At 45.9% G+C, this 18,758-nt stretch overlaps 1 protein-coding gene across 1 annotated transcript in view; it reads left to right on the forward strand.

Annotated features, from left to right (window-relative positions):
* The first annotated feature begins 232 nt into the window (after positions 1 to 232).
* The window catches only part of PALD1 (phosphatase domain containing paladin 1), a 514,740-nt gene continuing 496,214 nt past the window's right edge, over positions 233 to 18,758 (forward strand). The window contains exon 1 of the mRNA XM_030203509.1: positions 233 to 359. Within this exon, the coding sequence (XP_030059369.1) occupies positions 346 to 359 (14 nt within the window). The 5' untranslated portion in view covers positions 233 to 345. The remainder of the gene's footprint in view (positions 360 to 18,758) is intronic.

The raw sequence follows: 18,758 nt of genomic DNA on the forward strand, positions 1-18,758 counted from the left end.
AGTGTGGTTTGGAGTTGATTTGAGGCTTGCTGCCTGTCCCTTTGCCCCCTTGCTTTTACCCCACAGGCTGGGTGCAGCAGCAGGACCGAGTAGTGCAATGCAGCCCCCGGGAGCGCACTGGAGGGAAAGAAAGGGGGGGGGGGGGGTGGAGAGGTTGCAGGATGGTGGCCGGGGAGGAGCTACAGTTGAGAGCCCTCCCCTCCTCCTCTCCCGTCTCAGGGGATGGAGAGGAGACAGTGAGAGATCGCCGAGAGGCAAAGCCGGAGAGCGAACGGGCCGCCCGAGTCAGCACCGGAGCAGCAGCAGAGCAGCCCGGGAACAGAGCCCGGAGCACAAGCCCGAGCCATGCAGCAGCCCCGGTGAGTACCGCTGATTCGCCGGCTGGGGAGGGCCCTGGAGGGGGGATCTGAGGGTGTTGGGCAGAGGGTACCTGCGGCTTGCAAAGCATGGAGGGAAGGCCAGGGAACTGGCGGGACACTGGGGCTGATCCGGAGCCAGATCGGGAGTTTGCCCTCGTTATGGAGCGGGAAGATTCCTGCCCGAGCTGTTGTGTGTCTTCTGCATTCCCGCTCACTTTCTGCACTGGAGGAGAGAGACCAGCACAGGCAAATTATTTATAGCAGGACTTAAAAGCCTGAACTGTTAAAACTTCCCTTTTCCTGTAAACACGGGGAGTTCGGAGACGGCAGGGGGCTTAGCGTTCGTTGCAACAGGACTGTGCCATAAACTTTGCAGATATGAGATGCGAAATCTGCAAGATCTTGCGTAGCCAAAGCGTCCCAGTCCTAAGTAAGGTTCTCTCAACTAAACTCTTGAATTAATTGATTCATTTCGTTTGCTGACAGCATCGCTTTGTTGCACACACGGTTTACTGTTCCCGTGTTGCCTACATCCGGACTTTGAAAACGTTGTTGGAGTTTAAAGGATGAGTTTTACACATGGAAAATAGCTCTTAAAAATGTATGCGTCCATGTACATGCGGATAAGGATGTGCACTGGACTAGGCATAGTTTGCATGGACCTGGGGCAGGGTTGCAGTGTCAAAGTATAGAAAAGACGTGTGGGAGAATTTTGTGTCCTAGTGGGGGTGGGGGGTGGGGTTATTGTATGAGCCTGTTTTATAAAGACAGATAAGCCCCCGGTTGCCTTTATAAAATAATTCACTTTTTCTGAACAACTTTCTTGGGGCCCTGTTCTAAAATTGTGCCCATTAATTTGAGTCCCCATTTCCTGAACACTGAAGCTTCACACAGCCTGACTTTTTTTTTTTAACTGAGTCTCAGTCAGTTTTCTGACAGCGTCTCTGGTTCCAAGGGAATCTGGTTGAGATGCTGGACATTATTATCCGCCTAATTGGTATGCAGAACAAGCCTTGGATGCACAATGCAGCAGACGAAACCCACCCATTTCTGTGGCCATTCCTGAAGCCCGTCCTTCAGATCTGACACTGTGCACTGAGGAGCTACAGTTTGCTGCTTGTGCAGTTTTGGCAGAAGGTTAAAGAAAGAAATCAATTTTTTTTTTCCTGACTGCTCCTGCCCAATCCTGAAAGTTTCCGGTGAGGCCTGTGAACGCAGGGCTGCCTGTGCAGGAGCGTGGAAAAAGTTTGCAAGGATGTAAGCCGTAAGCAGGACTCTGGATTTGTAATGGATATCCTTAGCTGATGGTGCGAGAATAATTGCTATGCTCCCTGTTCCCCAGGCTCCAGCTCCTTAGGTTTAGTGTTGATGAAGGCAGGATTGCTCAGAAAAACATTCAAACAGGTCAAAACTGAAGCTTTTGTTCTTTGCAGAAATACTTTTTTTTTTTTTGTCTGCTGTGAGCACTGTCTGTTTGCTGCCAAAAATAATTTTGGAACTAGTCAGTGGAATCGCTGCTGTTCCCTCTTTTTACCCTGGCTGCTACCTGGAGACTATTCATAGAAACAGAGAAAAATGAGACAGATAAAGACCATATGGCTATCCAGTCTGCCCATCCATTCCATCTACTGTCATCTCTTTCTCTCCCTTAGAGATCCTGTGTCCTTGTCGCAAGCTTTCTTAAATTCAGATACAGTTTTCATCTCCACCACCTCCACTGGGAGGCCTCCACCACCCTTTCTGTGAAGAAGTATTTCTTTAGATTACTCCCAAGTCTACCCCCTTTTACCTTCATCCTGTGCTTCATTCTTGAGCGTCCTTTTAATTGAAAGAGGCCGCCTCCTGATAATTTATACCTTGGAAATATTTCAATGTCTCTGTAATAACTTCCCTTTCCTTCCTTTCTGCCGAAGTGTGCCTACTGAGATCTTTTAATTCTGTCCCAATACGCTTTATGGCAGTGACCACTGACCATTTTAGTAGCTGCCCTTTGGACTGACTCTGGATATCAAAGCCCTCTGGCACTTCTGATGGCCATGATGGGTTGATAACTGGAAGATATCTACTAAGAAGGCTGTACTTTAACTGTCTCTCACAATTTCAGTAAAATAACACAAATAATAAGAGAAGATGCATTAAACTCAATAAAAAATAAAAGGAAACAAAGAAAAACTCTAGCATATAAAATCATAAAAAATGATAGCATATAAAGACCATCTAGCTTCTCCAGTTTTCCCATCCATACCAATCACTTACAAGATATTGCTACTCACCTTTAAGGCATTTAAAGTGGACTTCCTGGCTTATTTCGCCACTGTTACAATCCTTTACACTCCTTCATGAGTCCTACGTTCTATAAACGATTATGGATTGGTCCTTCCTGACCCAAACAGGCACACCTTGAATCTATGAGACGTGGAGGAGCATAATCGAACTGGGCGCCCATCTCTAAGGACGGCCCAGCGAAGGGGCGGGGCATCCTGTATTATCGAAAAAAGATGGGCGGCCATCTTTCGTTTCGATAATACGGTCGGGGACGGTCAAATCTCAACATTTAGGTCAACTTTAGAGATGGCTGACCTCGGTTTTCGCCTATAATGGAAACCGAGGACGGCCATCTCAAAAACGACCAAATCCAAGCCATTTGGTTGTGGGAGGAGCCAGCATTTGTAGTGCACTGGTCCCCTCTTACATGCCAGGACACCAACCGAGCACCCTAGGGGGCAATGCAGTGGACTTCACAAATTGCTCCCAGGTGCATAGCTCCCTTACCTTGAGTGCTGAGCCACCCAACCCCCCCCCCAAAACCCACTACCCACAACTGTACAACACTACCATAGCCCTTAAAGGGTAATGGGGGGCACCTAGATGTAGGTACAGTGGATTCCAGGTGAGTTTTGGAGGGCTCCCATTTACCACCACAAGTGTAACAGGTGGGGGGGGGGGGGGGGGATGGGCCTGGGTCCGCCTGCCTGAAGTGCACTGCAGTACCCACTAAAAACTGCTCCAGGGACCTGTATACTGCTGTGATGGAGCTGGGTATGACATTTGAGGCTGGCATAGAGGCTGGAAAAAAATGTTTTTTAATTTGTTTTTTTTGGGTGGGAGGGGGTTGGTGACCACTGGGGGAGTAAGGGCAGGTGATCCCCGATTCCCTCCGGTGGTCATCTGGTCAGTTTGGGCACCTTTTTGAGGCTTGGTCGTGAATGAAAAGGGACCAAGTAAAGTCGGCCAAATGCTCGTCAGGGACGCCCTTCTTTTGTTCATTATCGGCCGTGGACGGTCATCTCTTAACCGTCCCGCCTTCGGTACACTGCCGACACGGCCCCTTGAACCTTGTTCATCCCCGTGACAGAAAGCAGTTGGGGACGGCCAAAATCAGCTTTCGATTATGCCAATTTGGGCAGCCCGAGAGAAGGACGCCCATCTCCCGATTTGTGTCGGAAGATGGGTGCCCTTCTCTTTGAAAATGAGCCCGATAGTGCTTTTTATTTTACTGCCCTTGCTTCTTGGAACAATTTACCACTCCCTGTCTGCAGTATTTCCTTTATTAAGGAATTTAAGATAGCTATAAAAACATGACTATTTGAGTGAGCGCTTGCTTCGTAAATATCTAGGGTACAGTGTCACTCTCTCAATTGGCTTCATCCTTCCATGAATTTTAAGATGTTTTTTTTTCTGCTGAAATTTGCACTTGCTACTTTTTGTGGTTGTCGATTGGATCTGTCCTTTTTGTGCGAATGCTTTCTCTGTCCTTTGGATATTGTAGTTCCTTTTCTGTTTCTTTTTCTTGATATTAGATTGTACACCGCCCAGTTCTTCATATTAGTACGGGCGGTATAGAAAATCTGAATAAACTGTAAATTGTACTAAGCTCTAAGCTGCCTTCCAATGAGCTTGTCCCATACTTTCTTCAATTCAGATACAGTCCTTGTTTCCACCACCTCTGCTGGGAGGCTGTTCCACGCATCTAACACCCTTGAACCCTTTCCTCTCACCTCTTTGCAGCTGTTAATTATCTGTGCTTGTCCCAGGCTTGTCTTGAATTTTGTAAACTGTTGTTTTTTTTTAATCTCCACTGAGAGTCTGTCCCATGCATCCATCACATTTTCAGTGAAGAAATATTTTCTAGTGTTACTCTCAAGTCTACATTTTGAACCTGGTACCCTTTGATCTCTTGTTCTAGATGTTTCCCGCCACTGAAACATTTTTGTTTCTTTTGCCTTTTTAACACTTTTTAGAAGCATCCTATTTATATTCCTTTGGAGATACTGCTTCAGAACTGAATTCAGAACTCTATATGAGGTTACACCAATAACTTGTTCAGAGGCGTTATCACAACTTTTTTTCTACTGGCTATGCCTTTCCTTATGTATTCTAGCATTCTTATGGCTTTGTGCACTGTCTGCAGGTTGCATCTTTTTTGGCTTTGGTAGAGAGAGTGCAAACAAATCAGCTTTTGCCACTGTTGCACTGAACCTCCCTAGGTGCTGATTCTGTGTGGAGCAGCATATTAACTGAGCTGGTGAACGTCCCCATTCTGCTGCCTATGTGAAACAGTCCTGCTGTACTGTTTTGCTGCCTTGAGATTATCTGTCAGGATGGCCTGAACGTTTCACACTCAAGTAGTAGAAAGTAACATCTGATTATCCCCATCCCGTTATGTTCTGCTCCTTTTTGATTGCTGTATCTATTTTGTATTGAATCTTAACTTCCAGGGACTTAGCCAGACTGCAAGCTTTCTTAAACAGCTCCTAATGTCTCTTCTCTCAGGGATGTCCAGTCGTTTGGAGATCTTAATGTCACCCTGAAAAGTACAAGCCTTCCCTATAAATTTCTCTACATATCACTTGTGATAATCCCGCTTTCTTTGAGCCAGGTTCTGGAAATGCACATGCCCCAAGTGAATTTCTTCTTGGCCACTGAAACAACCTGGAGAGACGAGGCAGCTGGAACCAGTAAGGAGGTAGTGGTGGAGTTGTCTTCAGGTGTGGGAGGAGAACATGGCAGCAGAGGTGTCTTCACCCTGCTTGGGGTCCAGCAGGTGGACCAGGAGGAGAAGGTAGAAGCATCTTCAACTCTGACCAGGACCTGAAGGGGGAGAAGAAGGGAAAAGAGTGGAGGAGATGGTGGCAGCCTTGCTTTTGATCAGGACCATGAAAGTAGCAGCAAAGCTGCTAGTAAGAAAGCAATAACTCAGTTTTAAAGGGCTTCAGTTACAGTGCGGGAACTCACATATAACCAGCATATCAATTGTTCCAGCAACCCCTACTTCATTTGTGTCGGAAGATGGGCACCCTTCTCTTTCGAAAATGAGCTGGTTAATTATCAAGTAGAACAGGTAATGTGCAAGTGGTCATATACATACATATGAAGTATCACATCATACCATTTGGTATGAATTTATCTTGTTGGGCAGACTGGATGGACCGTACAGCTTTTTATCTGCCATCATCTACTATGTTACTATGTTCCTGACAATCAGATTCACCCACAGTTTCTATGTGAACTTAAATGATTAGCTCTGCTCACAGCGTCAATTGAAAGCAAGAGAAAAAAAAAGTAACAAAGGAATCACTCCAGCAATATTACAGGTATATCGAAAAAATTTAGCAGGTAACAAGATAAATCTTCCAGTTTGCCGCCCCAAAAAGGAAAAAAAAAAAAACTTAAACATGCACAATGAATTATGGAGGTAATGAAAAGATTCACTTAGCTTTATTTAGTAGCAAAAATGCAAACATCTTCTTTTCTATACATAATCAGTGAAGCCCCATGACCAGGAGTGCTTCTCCTGGTCCCCGAAGCGATAATCACTTTGGTCCTGGCACTTCTTGGTGAGTCTGAGGTGAATTTCACACTTCTGGGTGTGGAGCTCTGATTTTTAGGTTAGTTGTACATTAATAGGAGTTTGTGTCTCTTTCTGATTGGTTTAAGTGTGATGCTTTTGGTCATGTATCACTCTGAAAAGTCTTAACTAAAGGTGGCTCTGTGAACCATTACCTGATCATTTCTGCTGATCTCCCTTTCCTTACAAATCCTAGCTTAGTGGTGCAAGTAGGTGCATTCACTTATTCCAGCCATAGAGTGGTGTAATGCTTGTGTCTAGATACCATTTTCTGTGATTTACATCAGTAATTATGCCCCTTCCCAAGCTCCACCCATGTGTATCCACTCCATCATATTTAGGTGCCATTTTATAGACTAGAGCGTAACCAGAATATCGACATTTACGGAAGTATATATGCTGGTCATTTACATGCGTTCTTAGCACCTAAACGTTGGTGCTATCCTTATTGAAGTACTCCCATACAGTACGCTCACATGTTTGCACCCGCCTCAGAGCAGTGTAAATTTTTGTGAGAGCATTTGTAAACTACTTGGGATAGTTCTGAGCAGGGCCACCGAGAGACAGAGCCGAGCCTGGGGCAGGGCCACTGCAGCCACCGCCGCCCCTCCCCAACTTGGGCCACAGCCGCTGCCACCTCCCCCTCCCCACCTGGGCCGCCCCCCTGTCCTCCCACTCAGATCAATCTCATCGCCCTGCTCCCTTTTCTTCCTGCATCTGCTCCTCCCTCGGTCTGTCACACTCCTGCTCCTGTTGCCGGGATCCGGGTAAGTGGCAAGTGTGGTGGTGGCCGTGACAAATGCTACACCTGGGAAAGCTTGCTTGAACATTGCACAAAAGTAGAGTTATGTTGTTCTTTTTCTAAACATCTGCTTTAATTTCAAACATTTTTATTGAGAACATCACAGAGTAGACAATCTCATTTTCACAGCTTAAACCACCAGTATAAACCAACCATTGTGGAATACAAACATATAACCATTCTCAAATTTTTAGCTTCCCCCCCCTTTAGCATACTATTAGCCCCCCCTTCCCCCCTTACCCCATTCAAGGTTGCTCTACAGATCCGTGAGTGCGCGGAGAACCTTGATAAACATCTGCTTTAATGTGCGTATAGTTTTTTAAGAGACTACCTGAGTGTGTAAAATGGATTGATTATTTATTAGATTTAGCAAACATAGCGCTTCACGCTTAGATTGTATTCTGGTTTGCGCTATTTCAGACTGTGGCAACATGGCTGATGGACAGATATGGAGCCCTCACAGACACAGGCAGAGTGTAGTGTAAGTCAAAAGAAGAGCTTTCTTATTGAACAAAAAACCAAAGTAGCACAGACTGTTCCTGCCATTGACTAAGGCTCAAACATGGGCAACAGCCACATTAATAATTATCTCCACATCTCTTAACAGTTCTGTCTTGCCAGGCTTCTTCAGCCAGTGGCGTAGCCACTGGTGGGCTTGGGTGGGCCAGGGCCCACCCACTTAGGGCTCAGGCCCACCCAGCAGTAGCACACGTTTAGCGGTAGCTGGTGGGGATCCCAAGCTCCGCCAGCTGAAGACATCCCCCTGATAGTAATTAAAATGCTGCTCTCCACAATACTGGCACTTGTGCATGCTCAGTTTTCAGTGAATGCCTACTGCAGACTGCCAAGGTGGAAAGAAGCGTTTTCCCGCCAGCTCAGATATTTTTCTGGTGGGGGTTGGGAAGAACACTTGGTGCCCACCCATTTCTTGCCTAGGCCCACCCAAAATCTGTTGTCTGGCTACGCCCCTATCTTCAGCACAGTTCAGATTACACATAAATCCAGGCCAGGTTCCAGCTGGGACTCCCAGGACCAAGGTCTTCACAGATAAATAAAGGCAACCTTTTACCTTGGCAGACTTCTATTTGTTCTCATGCAATCCCTGGGGATCAGCTTCTTAACACAGGGTGCAAATCTCTGACTTAGCGCCGCTTCTCGCTTTCCAGGGACTCCCCTCAGGTACTGCAGCCCAGCCAACACCCTGGGAAGATTCCTTCACTCAGGACCTCCCTCAAGGAGACCTGTTGCTTTAGGGAGACCACCTCCCCGAGGGCCTCCCTGATCTGTTCTGCCCCAGGGCATTTAACACCTCCCTGACTGTGCCCCATCCCTCTGACTCAACAGTAGAGAATGACACGGGGACAAAGTTTATCCCCACCCCGCCCCCGCAGGCCCTGTCTCCATCCCCGCCCCTGTGGGCTCTGTCCTCATCTGCAGAAGCCATGAACTCTTACAATTTTATGTTTATGTTTAAATCTTTTTATTAAAGTACTAGTAAAAGAGGCCCGTTTCAGAGCAAATGAAACGGGCGCTAGCAAGGTTTTCGTCACCAACACCCCCCCCTCCCTCCCTCCCTGGCCAACCCCTTCGTTGTTCTGCCATTGCTCCGCCCCCAACGTCATGACGTTTGACGCGAGGGCGGGGCCCGGAGCGATTTCCCACCCCCGCCTCCCTGCCTCCCTCCCTGCCAACCCCTTCGTTGTTCTGCCATTGCTCCGCCCTCGAGGGCGGGGCCCGGAGCAATTTTGGTGGCTTCACCACCACGAACCTTCGAACCTTTTTGAAGGAAGTCAGGGCTTGGCTTCACTGACGTCAGTGTCCTCAGAACGTTGAGGGTGAGTTTTATTATAGTAGATAAAAAGGAACAATATGCTGTGCAACTGTTGTGTATAAATTACAATTAGAAAACAGTAATAACAGTGAGCAGCTATAATAACCCTCCTTCCCTCTACCCTTCCAACTAGAAAATGATACGGGGACAAGGATTTTCCCCATCCCCGCCTTGTCCCCGTGGGATCTGTCCCTGTCCCCATCCCCGTGGTTACTACGGTTCCCCGTCCCTGTGTCATTCTCTACTCAGCAGGTTATCATCACCTGCCGTAGGATGGCTCAACACCAGTGAGTGAATGTTATTAGGGAATCCAACCGCTATACCACTCACTCCCTCACACAGACCATCAGGCGTTTTGGGTGCCGCAGGCTTGATCAAAAAGAACTTCCAAGCGTAGCTGGATAAGTTTACCTATACATATTGCATCTTATAAACCAGAAAGAAGCTCTTTTTGGCATGATGCAAGTACTACTGGCAGTAAATTTGAGAGACTGAGTACATACTCCACTCCACATACCCTGGCTTAGGAGTGAGGTTCATTCCTGTCACGGCATGCGCAAAACTAACCCAGCTGGAGAAATTGCCCCCGACGGAAACCATCACCTTCTTTCCACACAAATTTTGGAGTCCTATTTCCGAGGCTATAATAGATTTTAGATATTGAAATTCTTCTTTCCCTTGTTTAAGATGGGAAATGCTGAAGATGGTGTTAAGGATTAAAAGAATTCTTTCTGGCCATTATTTTAATATGTCCAAAGCTCCAGTTTGTTTAGGGGCTGAAAGTGAGAAATAGGACCTCCAGGTCAGAATGTGCACATATGCCCAGTATTTTGCAAAGGCTCTGCTGTATACAGACTCTTTTGTAAAATATGTATAAGAATATGGGAAAATTCATGTGTATTTGCTGGCAAAAGTAGAAAGAGCAGGGTCACCAATTTTGTAACCTCTATGTATAAGTGCTGGAATTATACATATAGTTGCCTGACTTAACCAAAATATACATATAAGTGGAGCCAATTATTAAGGGAAACTTAAATGCAAGAATAATAGACTGGGGTTGAAAGTCCTGGTCAAAGAAGCACTTTTATAAAATTGGAGGAGGTCCAAAATCCGATGGGGAAATTAATTAATTGGAATATACATGACCGCCCAGTCTGTGCCTTTGACACACCCCTTTAAATTTTGGCAACCCGACTGTAGCTATTTACACCTGCTGCTAATCTACTTCCTTAGAATGGCTTAATAGGACATTTTGATGGCTAATCTGTGGACTGATAAGGCCAGATATAAACAAGACTACAGAAAAAAATGTTTTCATGTGCTGTAACCCTAGCTGAGTTGTAAGCTTCACATTTTATGAGCGTGGAGAGCAGATATATCATCATCACTGGAATTAGAGCTTGTGGACAATGATTCATGACATTTCTGATATTAATAGTATTTAATAGGCATTTTGCTTCTCTTTATCATGAACACTCTGCTGCTGTCTTGGGGGACATAAATCTTGTTTAGGCTGAACTAAATCTTCTGGTCGTAAATGAAAAGCAGTTACTGCTGTGAAGATTTGGAGGGCCGGGAATGCGCTGCCTAAGAGCAAGTGTCCTGGCTCTGAAAGACATTCCAATGATTTGTATCAAATAGTTGTTTGGGAACTTACACCTATTTCTGGAAGATATTATGAGTCATCGTCTGGTGAATTGGTAGATGTTTTCATAGTACAGATAGGGTCAGGGTGTTGCTAATAAAACTGCCTTCTCTACAGCCTTCCTTTCCTTAATAATTAAGGGGCCCTTTTACTAAGCTGCGTTAGGTGCTAATGTGCACCTAATGCGGCAAAACTGGCCTACCGCAGAATGCACTGAATGTTCTGCTATAGTTCTGCCATCTGCACATGCTAACCGTACGTGCACCGTACACCTGGAATAGACTTCCTGAGTAGTAGTAGTAGTAGTCAGTACCTCAAGCTCCAGCTCTGGCTGTCTTCAAATCTTATTTATTTTAATTATTTGTTACATTTGTATCCCATATTTTCCCACCTATTTGCAGGCTCAGTGTGGCTTACATAGTACCAGAGAGGCAGTGACGATCCTAGGTCGGCTGCCACCCGGGGCGGATTGCCGATGCGCACCCCCCCGGGGGCAGCACGACACCCCCCCCCCCCCCCGGCGCAATGACACCACCCCAGCGCATCAACCCCCCCTCCCCCGGGTGCATTCTTGGCTGCTGGGAGCAGCCGCCCGGCTCTCGGCTACGCTGGCTCCCTGTTCCAGGGCAGAGGGAGCAGGGAAACAGTGGCGCCGACAGGTGCGCGGCTGCTTTCTGCACCCCTCCAGCGGCGTGCACCTGGGACGGACTGCCCCCACCGCCCTGCCCTTGGTATGCCGCTGCGGAGAGGTGTTTTGCAGACTCTGGTGTAAACAAATACAAAGTGATATTGTGGTAAGATAAAGTTCATGTGGCACAGCCACACTTGGGAATCATACAACGGAAGAGTTGTGTTATGGCCATTACGTACTTTAGTTTTGTTGTGTTGCAGAGATCAGGCATTTATGTTGGATCGGTAGGATATGCCTTTTTAAACAGGTTAGTTTTTTGTTTTTTTCCGGAAGTTTAGGTGGTCGTACGTAGTTTTCAAGTCTTTGGTAATGCGTTCCACAGTTGTGTGCTTATGTAGGAGAAACTGGATGCGGAAGTTGATTTGTATTTGAGTCCTTTGCAGCTTGGGTAATCCAGATTTAGGTACGTTCGTGTTGATTCAGATGTGTTTCTAGTTGGTAGGTCGATCAGGTCTGTCATGTATCCTGGGGCTTCACCGTAGATAATTTTGTGAACCAGAGTGCAGATTTTGAAAGCAATGCGTTCTTTGATTGGGAGCCAGTGTAGTTTTTCGCGGAGGGGTTTTGCGCTTTCAAATCGCATTTTTCCAAAGATAAGTCTAGCTGCTGTGTTTTGAGCCCACTTTTGAGAATGCTTTTAACCCCTAACCCCTATTCACTTGTTCAGTACCCTTGTCTATCATTCCCACCTTAAGTAATTCCCTTATCCCTTATTTGGCCTGATTAGATTTGTCTTGATTAGATTGTAAGCTCTGTCGAGCAGGGACTGTCTCTTCATGTTCAAGTGTACAGCGCTGCATACGTCTAGTAGCGCTATAGAAATGATAAGTAGTAGTAGTCTTCGGGCTTCCGGAATCTTGCTACTCTTTGAGATTCTGCACAGAATCTTATTACTATTTAGGATTCCGGAATCCTGCTACTGTTTGTCTTTATCCCTTATTTGTCGTGTTTGTCTGTCTTGATTAGATTATAAGGTCTGTCGAGCAGAGACTGTGTCTTAACATGGTTTGGTACCGCTATAGAAATGATAAGTAGTAGTAGCAGCAGTAGTAGTAGTATGTACGTATTTTTGTTTTGGCTGGGGGGGGGGATGTCAGGGGGCAGAGAACACTAATCCGCTAATCACATGCACATTACCGCCACGGTAACTGGTTAGTGTGTCTATAACGCGGGAGCCCTTAACACCACCTAAATAAGAGGCAGTAAGTGCTCCCGTGGTAATTTTTAAAAAAATGGTCATCTGCTAATTCTGACTTTATCATAAAGCCCTTTTCGATGGATACTCTAGAAATGGGCCTTTAGTGAGCAGGAAAGGCTCGTGTAAGGGCGTGCTAAAAAACCATTTTGTAGCAAAGTTTAGTAAAAGGACCCCTGAAATTTTTTGGTCGAGATTTGAAGGAGTTCTTCTTTTCCTGGTTTACTGGAACCCAGTGGGATTTGTAAAAGATCAGGTTTCAATTCATGAAAGCCTGGCTCTTCTCCCAAGCCTTTAATACATATGGTGATTTGACCATACACTCACTCCGCAGCTGGACTAGCTTGCTGCATACCTGTAACTTAGACCATTTCCTTATATCTTGTTTAACTGTACATAGAACATGCCTTGAGTTTGGTCGCCCATCTTTTTATCCCAGTTGACTTTGTACTACCCTTCTTGACACCATCTGTATATCTGCACGGCCCCTGGCCTCATAGTAAGATGTCTCATTGTATTGTAGGAACAGTGGGGGGTCATTTACGTAGGGGCGCTGGCATTGGGCGCTCATAGATGCTTACACGGCTTAGTAAAAGGGACCCTTAATAAGCACACATTCGAAAATTAGATGATGCTAATACTGGGGGTCCTTTACATAGGAGCGCTGGTGTTTTTAGTGTGCATTTTTCCGATCTGATGAAGAAGGGCAACCTTCGAAAGCTAATCAAGAAATGTATTAAGTTATGTCCAATAAAAAAGGTATCATCTTATTTTCTTTTCCATGTTTTATTTTGTTTGATTTCTATTGATAACCTTAAGAGTGGACTAACACGGCTACCACACTCCTCCACTAGTGTGCATTAAAAATAGGCGTGCGCTAAACGCTAAAGATGCCCATAGGAGTACATTGAGGGGCATAATCGAACGGCGCCGGCCATCTATATGGCCGGTGCCGCAAAGGGCGGTCCCAAACAGTATTGGCCGGCCATCTTCCGTTTCGATAATACGGTTGGGGCCGGCCAAATGTCAGAGATGGCCGGGTTTGAGATGGCCGGCATCAGTTTTCGCCTATGATGGAAACCGATGCCGGCCATCTCAAACCCGGCCAAATCCAAGCCATTTGGTCGTGGAAGGGGTCAGCATTTGTAGTGCACTGGTCCCCCTGACATGCCAGGACACCAACTGGGCACCCTAGGGGGCACTGCAGTGGACTTCAAAAATTGGTCCCAGGTGCATAGCTCCCTTACCTTGGGTGCTGAGCCCCCCCCAATCCCCCCCAAAACCCACTCCCCACAGCTCTACACCATTACCATAGCCCTTATGGGTGAAGGGGAGCACCTACATGTGGGCACAGTGGGTTTTGGGGGGGTATGGAGGGCTCAACATTTACCACCACAGGTGTAACAGGTAGGGGGGTGGGTGAGCCTGGGTCCACCTGCCTGAAGTGCACTGCACCCACTAAAAACTGCTCCAGGGACCTGCATACTGCTGTCATGGAGCTGGGTATGACATTTGAGGCTGGCATAGAGGGTGGCAAAAAATGTTTTTAAATTTTTGTGGGGGAGGTGGGAGGGGGTTGGTGACCACTGGGGGAGTAAGGGGAGGTGATCCCCGATTCCCTCCGGTGGTCATCTGGTCAATTGGAGCACTTTTTTGAGGCTTGGTCCTAAAAATAAATGGACCAAGTGAAGCCGGCGAAATGCTCGTCAGAGCCGGCCATCTTTTTTCCATTATCGGCTGAAACCGGCCATCTGATAACCACGCCCCCATCCCGCCTCCCATACCCTTCCGAAACGCTGCCTTTAACTTTGGCCGGCTCTGCGACGGAAAGCAGTTGGAGCCGGCCAAAATCGGTTTTCCATTATACCAATTTGGCCGGCTTTGGGATTTGTGTCGGAAGATGGCCGGCGATCTCTTTCAAAAATAAGCAGGATTGACATTTTTAGCATTTAGCATGTGCCTATTTTTAACGCCAGCGCCCCTACGTAAAGGACCCCCAGTATTAGCATCATCTAATTTTCGAATGCATGCTTATTAAGGGTCCCTTTTACTAAGCCGTGTAAGCATCTATGCGCGCCCAATGCGTGCGAAAATGGAGTTACCACCTGGCTACTTTGTGGCTCGTGTGGTAATTTCCTTTTTGGCACATATCCGATATGCGCGTCTGGAAAATAATTTTTATTTTTGGACGCACCTATCGGACGCATGCCAAGTGGCATTTGGCACATGTAGGTCACTAGCACCCGGTTACCGCATGAGACTTCACCTCTAGGTCAGTCTCTTTGCCGCACGTCCATTTTCGGCAAAAATTTTAAAAAGGCAATTTTTTGTAGGTGCGCTGAAAATGATAAACCTCCTTTTACACTACCACAGGCCATTTTTCAGCGCTCCTTTGTAAAATGCTATTTTAATGTTATTCCATGCTGTCTATTATTTATTTATTTATTACTGTTTGTATTGTACTGACATTTATTATATTTCTGTTATATAATTGTTCTACAGCGCTGTTAAATATTTATATTTCTCATACTGTTTTATGTTAGTCCTATTACTAGGTTTCAGTCTGCTGTTTACAAGTTTACCTTATTGATTGTATCTATGTTTATATTTGGTCATTTTACTATTGTTATGTTGTTAAAAAAAATTGTAAGTTTTATGTTAAACTGTACCTGCTGTACACTGCCTTGGGTGAATCTCTTCATAAAGGCGGTTAATAAATCCCAATAAATAAATGATACTAGAAGGTTATTCATCATCAGACATTTGTCAAACAAAAGTTAACACTGTTAGTCTTGCAGTGTCATTACATGTAAATAAGATCTTCGCTAGACTTCCATGGCGCCTTTTATTTGGGTTTTGATGAAAATTCAACTGCGTCAGGATTTTATTGCATAGCCATGTGCTCACATAGTAACACATTCATTTTTTACACTTTTCAGCACTGTTTTGTGTAGAATAAGACTAGGTTGTCTGTCCTCATCTTTGCTTTTTGATTTACTGGTAGTCCAGAGGTTGGAAAAGTTTTTGTTTTTTTGAAAAGGGCTACATAAGAGGCTTGTACCTGCTGTGCTAGAGGTGAGGACGTCCTCAGAGCTTCTCTTGGAGAGGAAGGCTGGAGCACATCTGCAAGATTCTTTTTAATCTTTCAAAACCCAACAGCTATTGTAATGAAACTTATATATAGGGGTTCGAGAATGTTTCTGGTTTCAAGTTGGGTCTCATTCTGTTAAATTTTCAGAGAGTTATTTTGCCCCAAGCAGATAGTCACTCAGTTTCCCCTATGATTGGCTCAGAGACTTCCAGGTCTCTCAACTGAGTGAAGCACTTCCAAAAAGGACGTTTTTATTATTGCGGGGGGGAATGATGGCCAAAAAGGACGTCTTTTTCGATGGGCGTCCTGAACTGCACTCTCCTTAGGATCGGAGCCTTCTTGTAGCACGCCGTGGAGGAGGTGAGCGGCGCGGCATCTTCCTTTTCGGTGGCACAAGGAGGCGTATTTGGCATGTGCAGAGCAGCCAGCATAACGCTTGGCTGCTCTGCGCATGCTCGGCCGGCCGATTGGCCAACTGTTTAACGATGGTATAGAGAATGCAAGTGAGCTACAATGAGCAGCTCATTTGCATTCTCTTTCATTAATGCATGCCCATTCCTTACCAATTCACTAAGGGAATCGGTAAGGGAAGGGCTCTAACGATTTTTTAGTGCATCTAGACCCCAGTCTCTTAGACGGTTTTGGCTGGGATTTAAGTTTTCTGGGTCTGATATTCAAAATGTTTTAAAAGGCCTGGAGAAGCTCCTGGCTGTTGAAATTGCTTGGCCAGGGCTAACCCGGCATTTTCAGTGACACATAACTGGATAGTGCTGCTGAAAATGCCCAGGTAGTGCCCAATCCGAAACTGGATATTTTGAGGGCGTTCCGGGGGTGGAGCCAGCAATAAATAAATAAATAAATAAATAAATTAGCCGGTTAAGTGCCGAGCTTCAGCACTTAACCGTCTAAGATAACTGCATAAACCTAAAGAGATCCAAGATGGCGATTGCGTAGGAAGCGTCAACGGACACGCTTTTGAGATCGATCGAATCTCGCTGAAGCGAGCATCTTACCCCGTCTGCCTAATGGGGAAAAGACGAGGCAAAGTTCGGGAGGCTCCCCTCACCCCGGGCGGAATGCCCCAGCTCAAACAGACGACTTTGGATCGCTTTGGAGCAGTGCCCGTTCCCACGATGGTTTCCACTCCTTCTGCTCAAGTCAGTGCTTTGTCACTGAACAGCAGTGGAGACGGGGCTTCCCTAAGCCCCGTCGAACATGCGGCGCCCCCTCAACCCGGAAGAGAATCTCTCTTGGTGAGCCCTGACATCTTGGACCGAAGCGGAGTACTGAGCGTTCAGGGAGGGAGCCTACCGGAGAGAAGATCTGGAGCTGACAGCCAAAGAGCCTCGGAAGCGCCATCAACTCATGCAGTTTTATCTAAAACTGTGAGTATTCTGGAGCAAGCTGTGAAAGCCCCTCAATCGGAGGTTTTGTTGGGAGAGATAGAAAAACCAGCCGTAGTGACATTAGAGTCACTCTGGGACTTGACATTTAATACTCGAACTGCTTTAAAAACTTTAATTTTTCAAAATATAGAGACAATTAAAGCACTGTCTGAGACTGCATTGAACCAACTACAAATTAATGTTTCTCAAGCCTCTGAAGTAAAAAAACTGACTGAAAGAACTGAAAAACTGGAACTTTTTGAACAGGCTTCAATTAAGGAGAGAAACTATACTCTTAGACGTTTGGAATATCTGGAAAATCAATCTAAAAGATTGTCTCTTCGTTTTTTGAATTTTCCCAGATCACCTTTGATTTCTCCAGTCCAAATGCTTAAAAAATATTTAGTTGAGATACTAGGAATGCAGGAGACATCATTACCCCCTATTACTAGAGCCTTTTACCTTCAATTAGATGTTAAATCATCTGAAAATGTACCTTTACAGGGGGCAATGAACTTAACTGAATTCCTGGAAACATCTCTTGAAGTAATTACACAGAGAACTACCTTGCTTGCAACGTTTGCGTTAGAAATGGATAGAGATGCAGTACTTAAACTATCTCTAAGGCATTTAGATACTGAGTTTTTGGTTTCAAAGATAAGAGTTTTTCCGGATCTTTCCAGGGAAACGCAGAGGAGACGTAAGAGGTTCCTAATGCTGCGGTCTAGGACAGTAGCAGTGGGAGCCGAATTTCTTCTGCGGTTTCCCTGCATTTGTAGAGTTAAATTTCAATCTAAACTATATCAATTCTTTGACCCAAAGCAGTTAGAAGAATTTCTGAGTAGTAAAGAAGAGGTTAGTGTACAAGTTTAATCCCATATGTACCACTGTATAGCAGGCTAGAGTTAACCACTTAGGAAAGACGCTTCTTTAGTTATAGTTATATTGACGAATGACTGTTTAATATAAACTGGACTATTTTATTTTCCTTATCTTGGATCATTTATTTGATGTAATATTGTGGACGATAGTAAAAGGGAACTTAGATATTAGTTGTTATTTACAAGTGAAGACATTTTCTTTTTGTGTATTAACACTCATATAATTTACTATGTTTGTTAAAAAACTATAAATAAAGATTAAAAAAAAAAAAAAAGATAACTGCATAAATAGCGGGGCTGGGCCATTTTGCGGCGGCGTCAACCCAAGGAAGAGGAGGGAGGCAGGCTGCGTCCCTCCTCCAACTAAAGTAGGGGGGCCAGGGGGGTTGTCCTTTACGCTGGACCACCAGGGATTGGTCGGACAACGCTGGTGGGGGGGGGGAGTTGGGGTGGGCTGGAGGTCTGCTGGACCTCCAGCCCCCCCCCCCCCGTCGCTCTCTGGGTGGGAGGATGGGAGGGGGTTTGGCCGGTGGCCACTAGACCACCAGGGACCATTTTCTGGGGGTTTGGGGGGGGGGCTGGAGACCCACCGGATCTCCAGCCCTCCCTGACCGTGTGGGGGGGGGGGGTGGGATCGTTGGGGGCACCGGAGGTCCGCCGGACCTCCAGCCCCCGTTGCTCAGGGCAGGGGTAGTCAGGGCCTGGTGGTACCATGGACCTCCAGCCCTGTGTTTGACAGGTTTGGGCTTTTGACAGCCCAGACCTGTCAAACAAGTGCGGAAGGATTGTGCTGAGCGCATGCTCAGCCACAGTTCACTTGCACTTCTACCCCATGATCAGAGATAATTGCGCTGCTTAAATTTGCATGCATTATCTCTGATCATAGGTGTAATAGCGCCCCGCGTTGTTCCAGCGCTATTTTAGAGCACTGTTTGGAACAGCGCGGGGCTTTTGATCATCTGCCTGTAAGTGTTGAATTTCGCACTTAACCGGCTATGTTTTTGCCAACTCCGTATACCTGGAAATTCAA

This window comes from Microcaecilia unicolor, chromosome 5 (assembly GCF_901765095.1).
Source record: "Microcaecilia unicolor chromosome 5, aMicUni1.1, whole genome shotgun sequence".
Classification (NCBI taxonomy): Eukaryota; Metazoa; Chordata; class Amphibia; order Gymnophiona; family Siphonopidae; genus Microcaecilia; species Microcaecilia unicolor.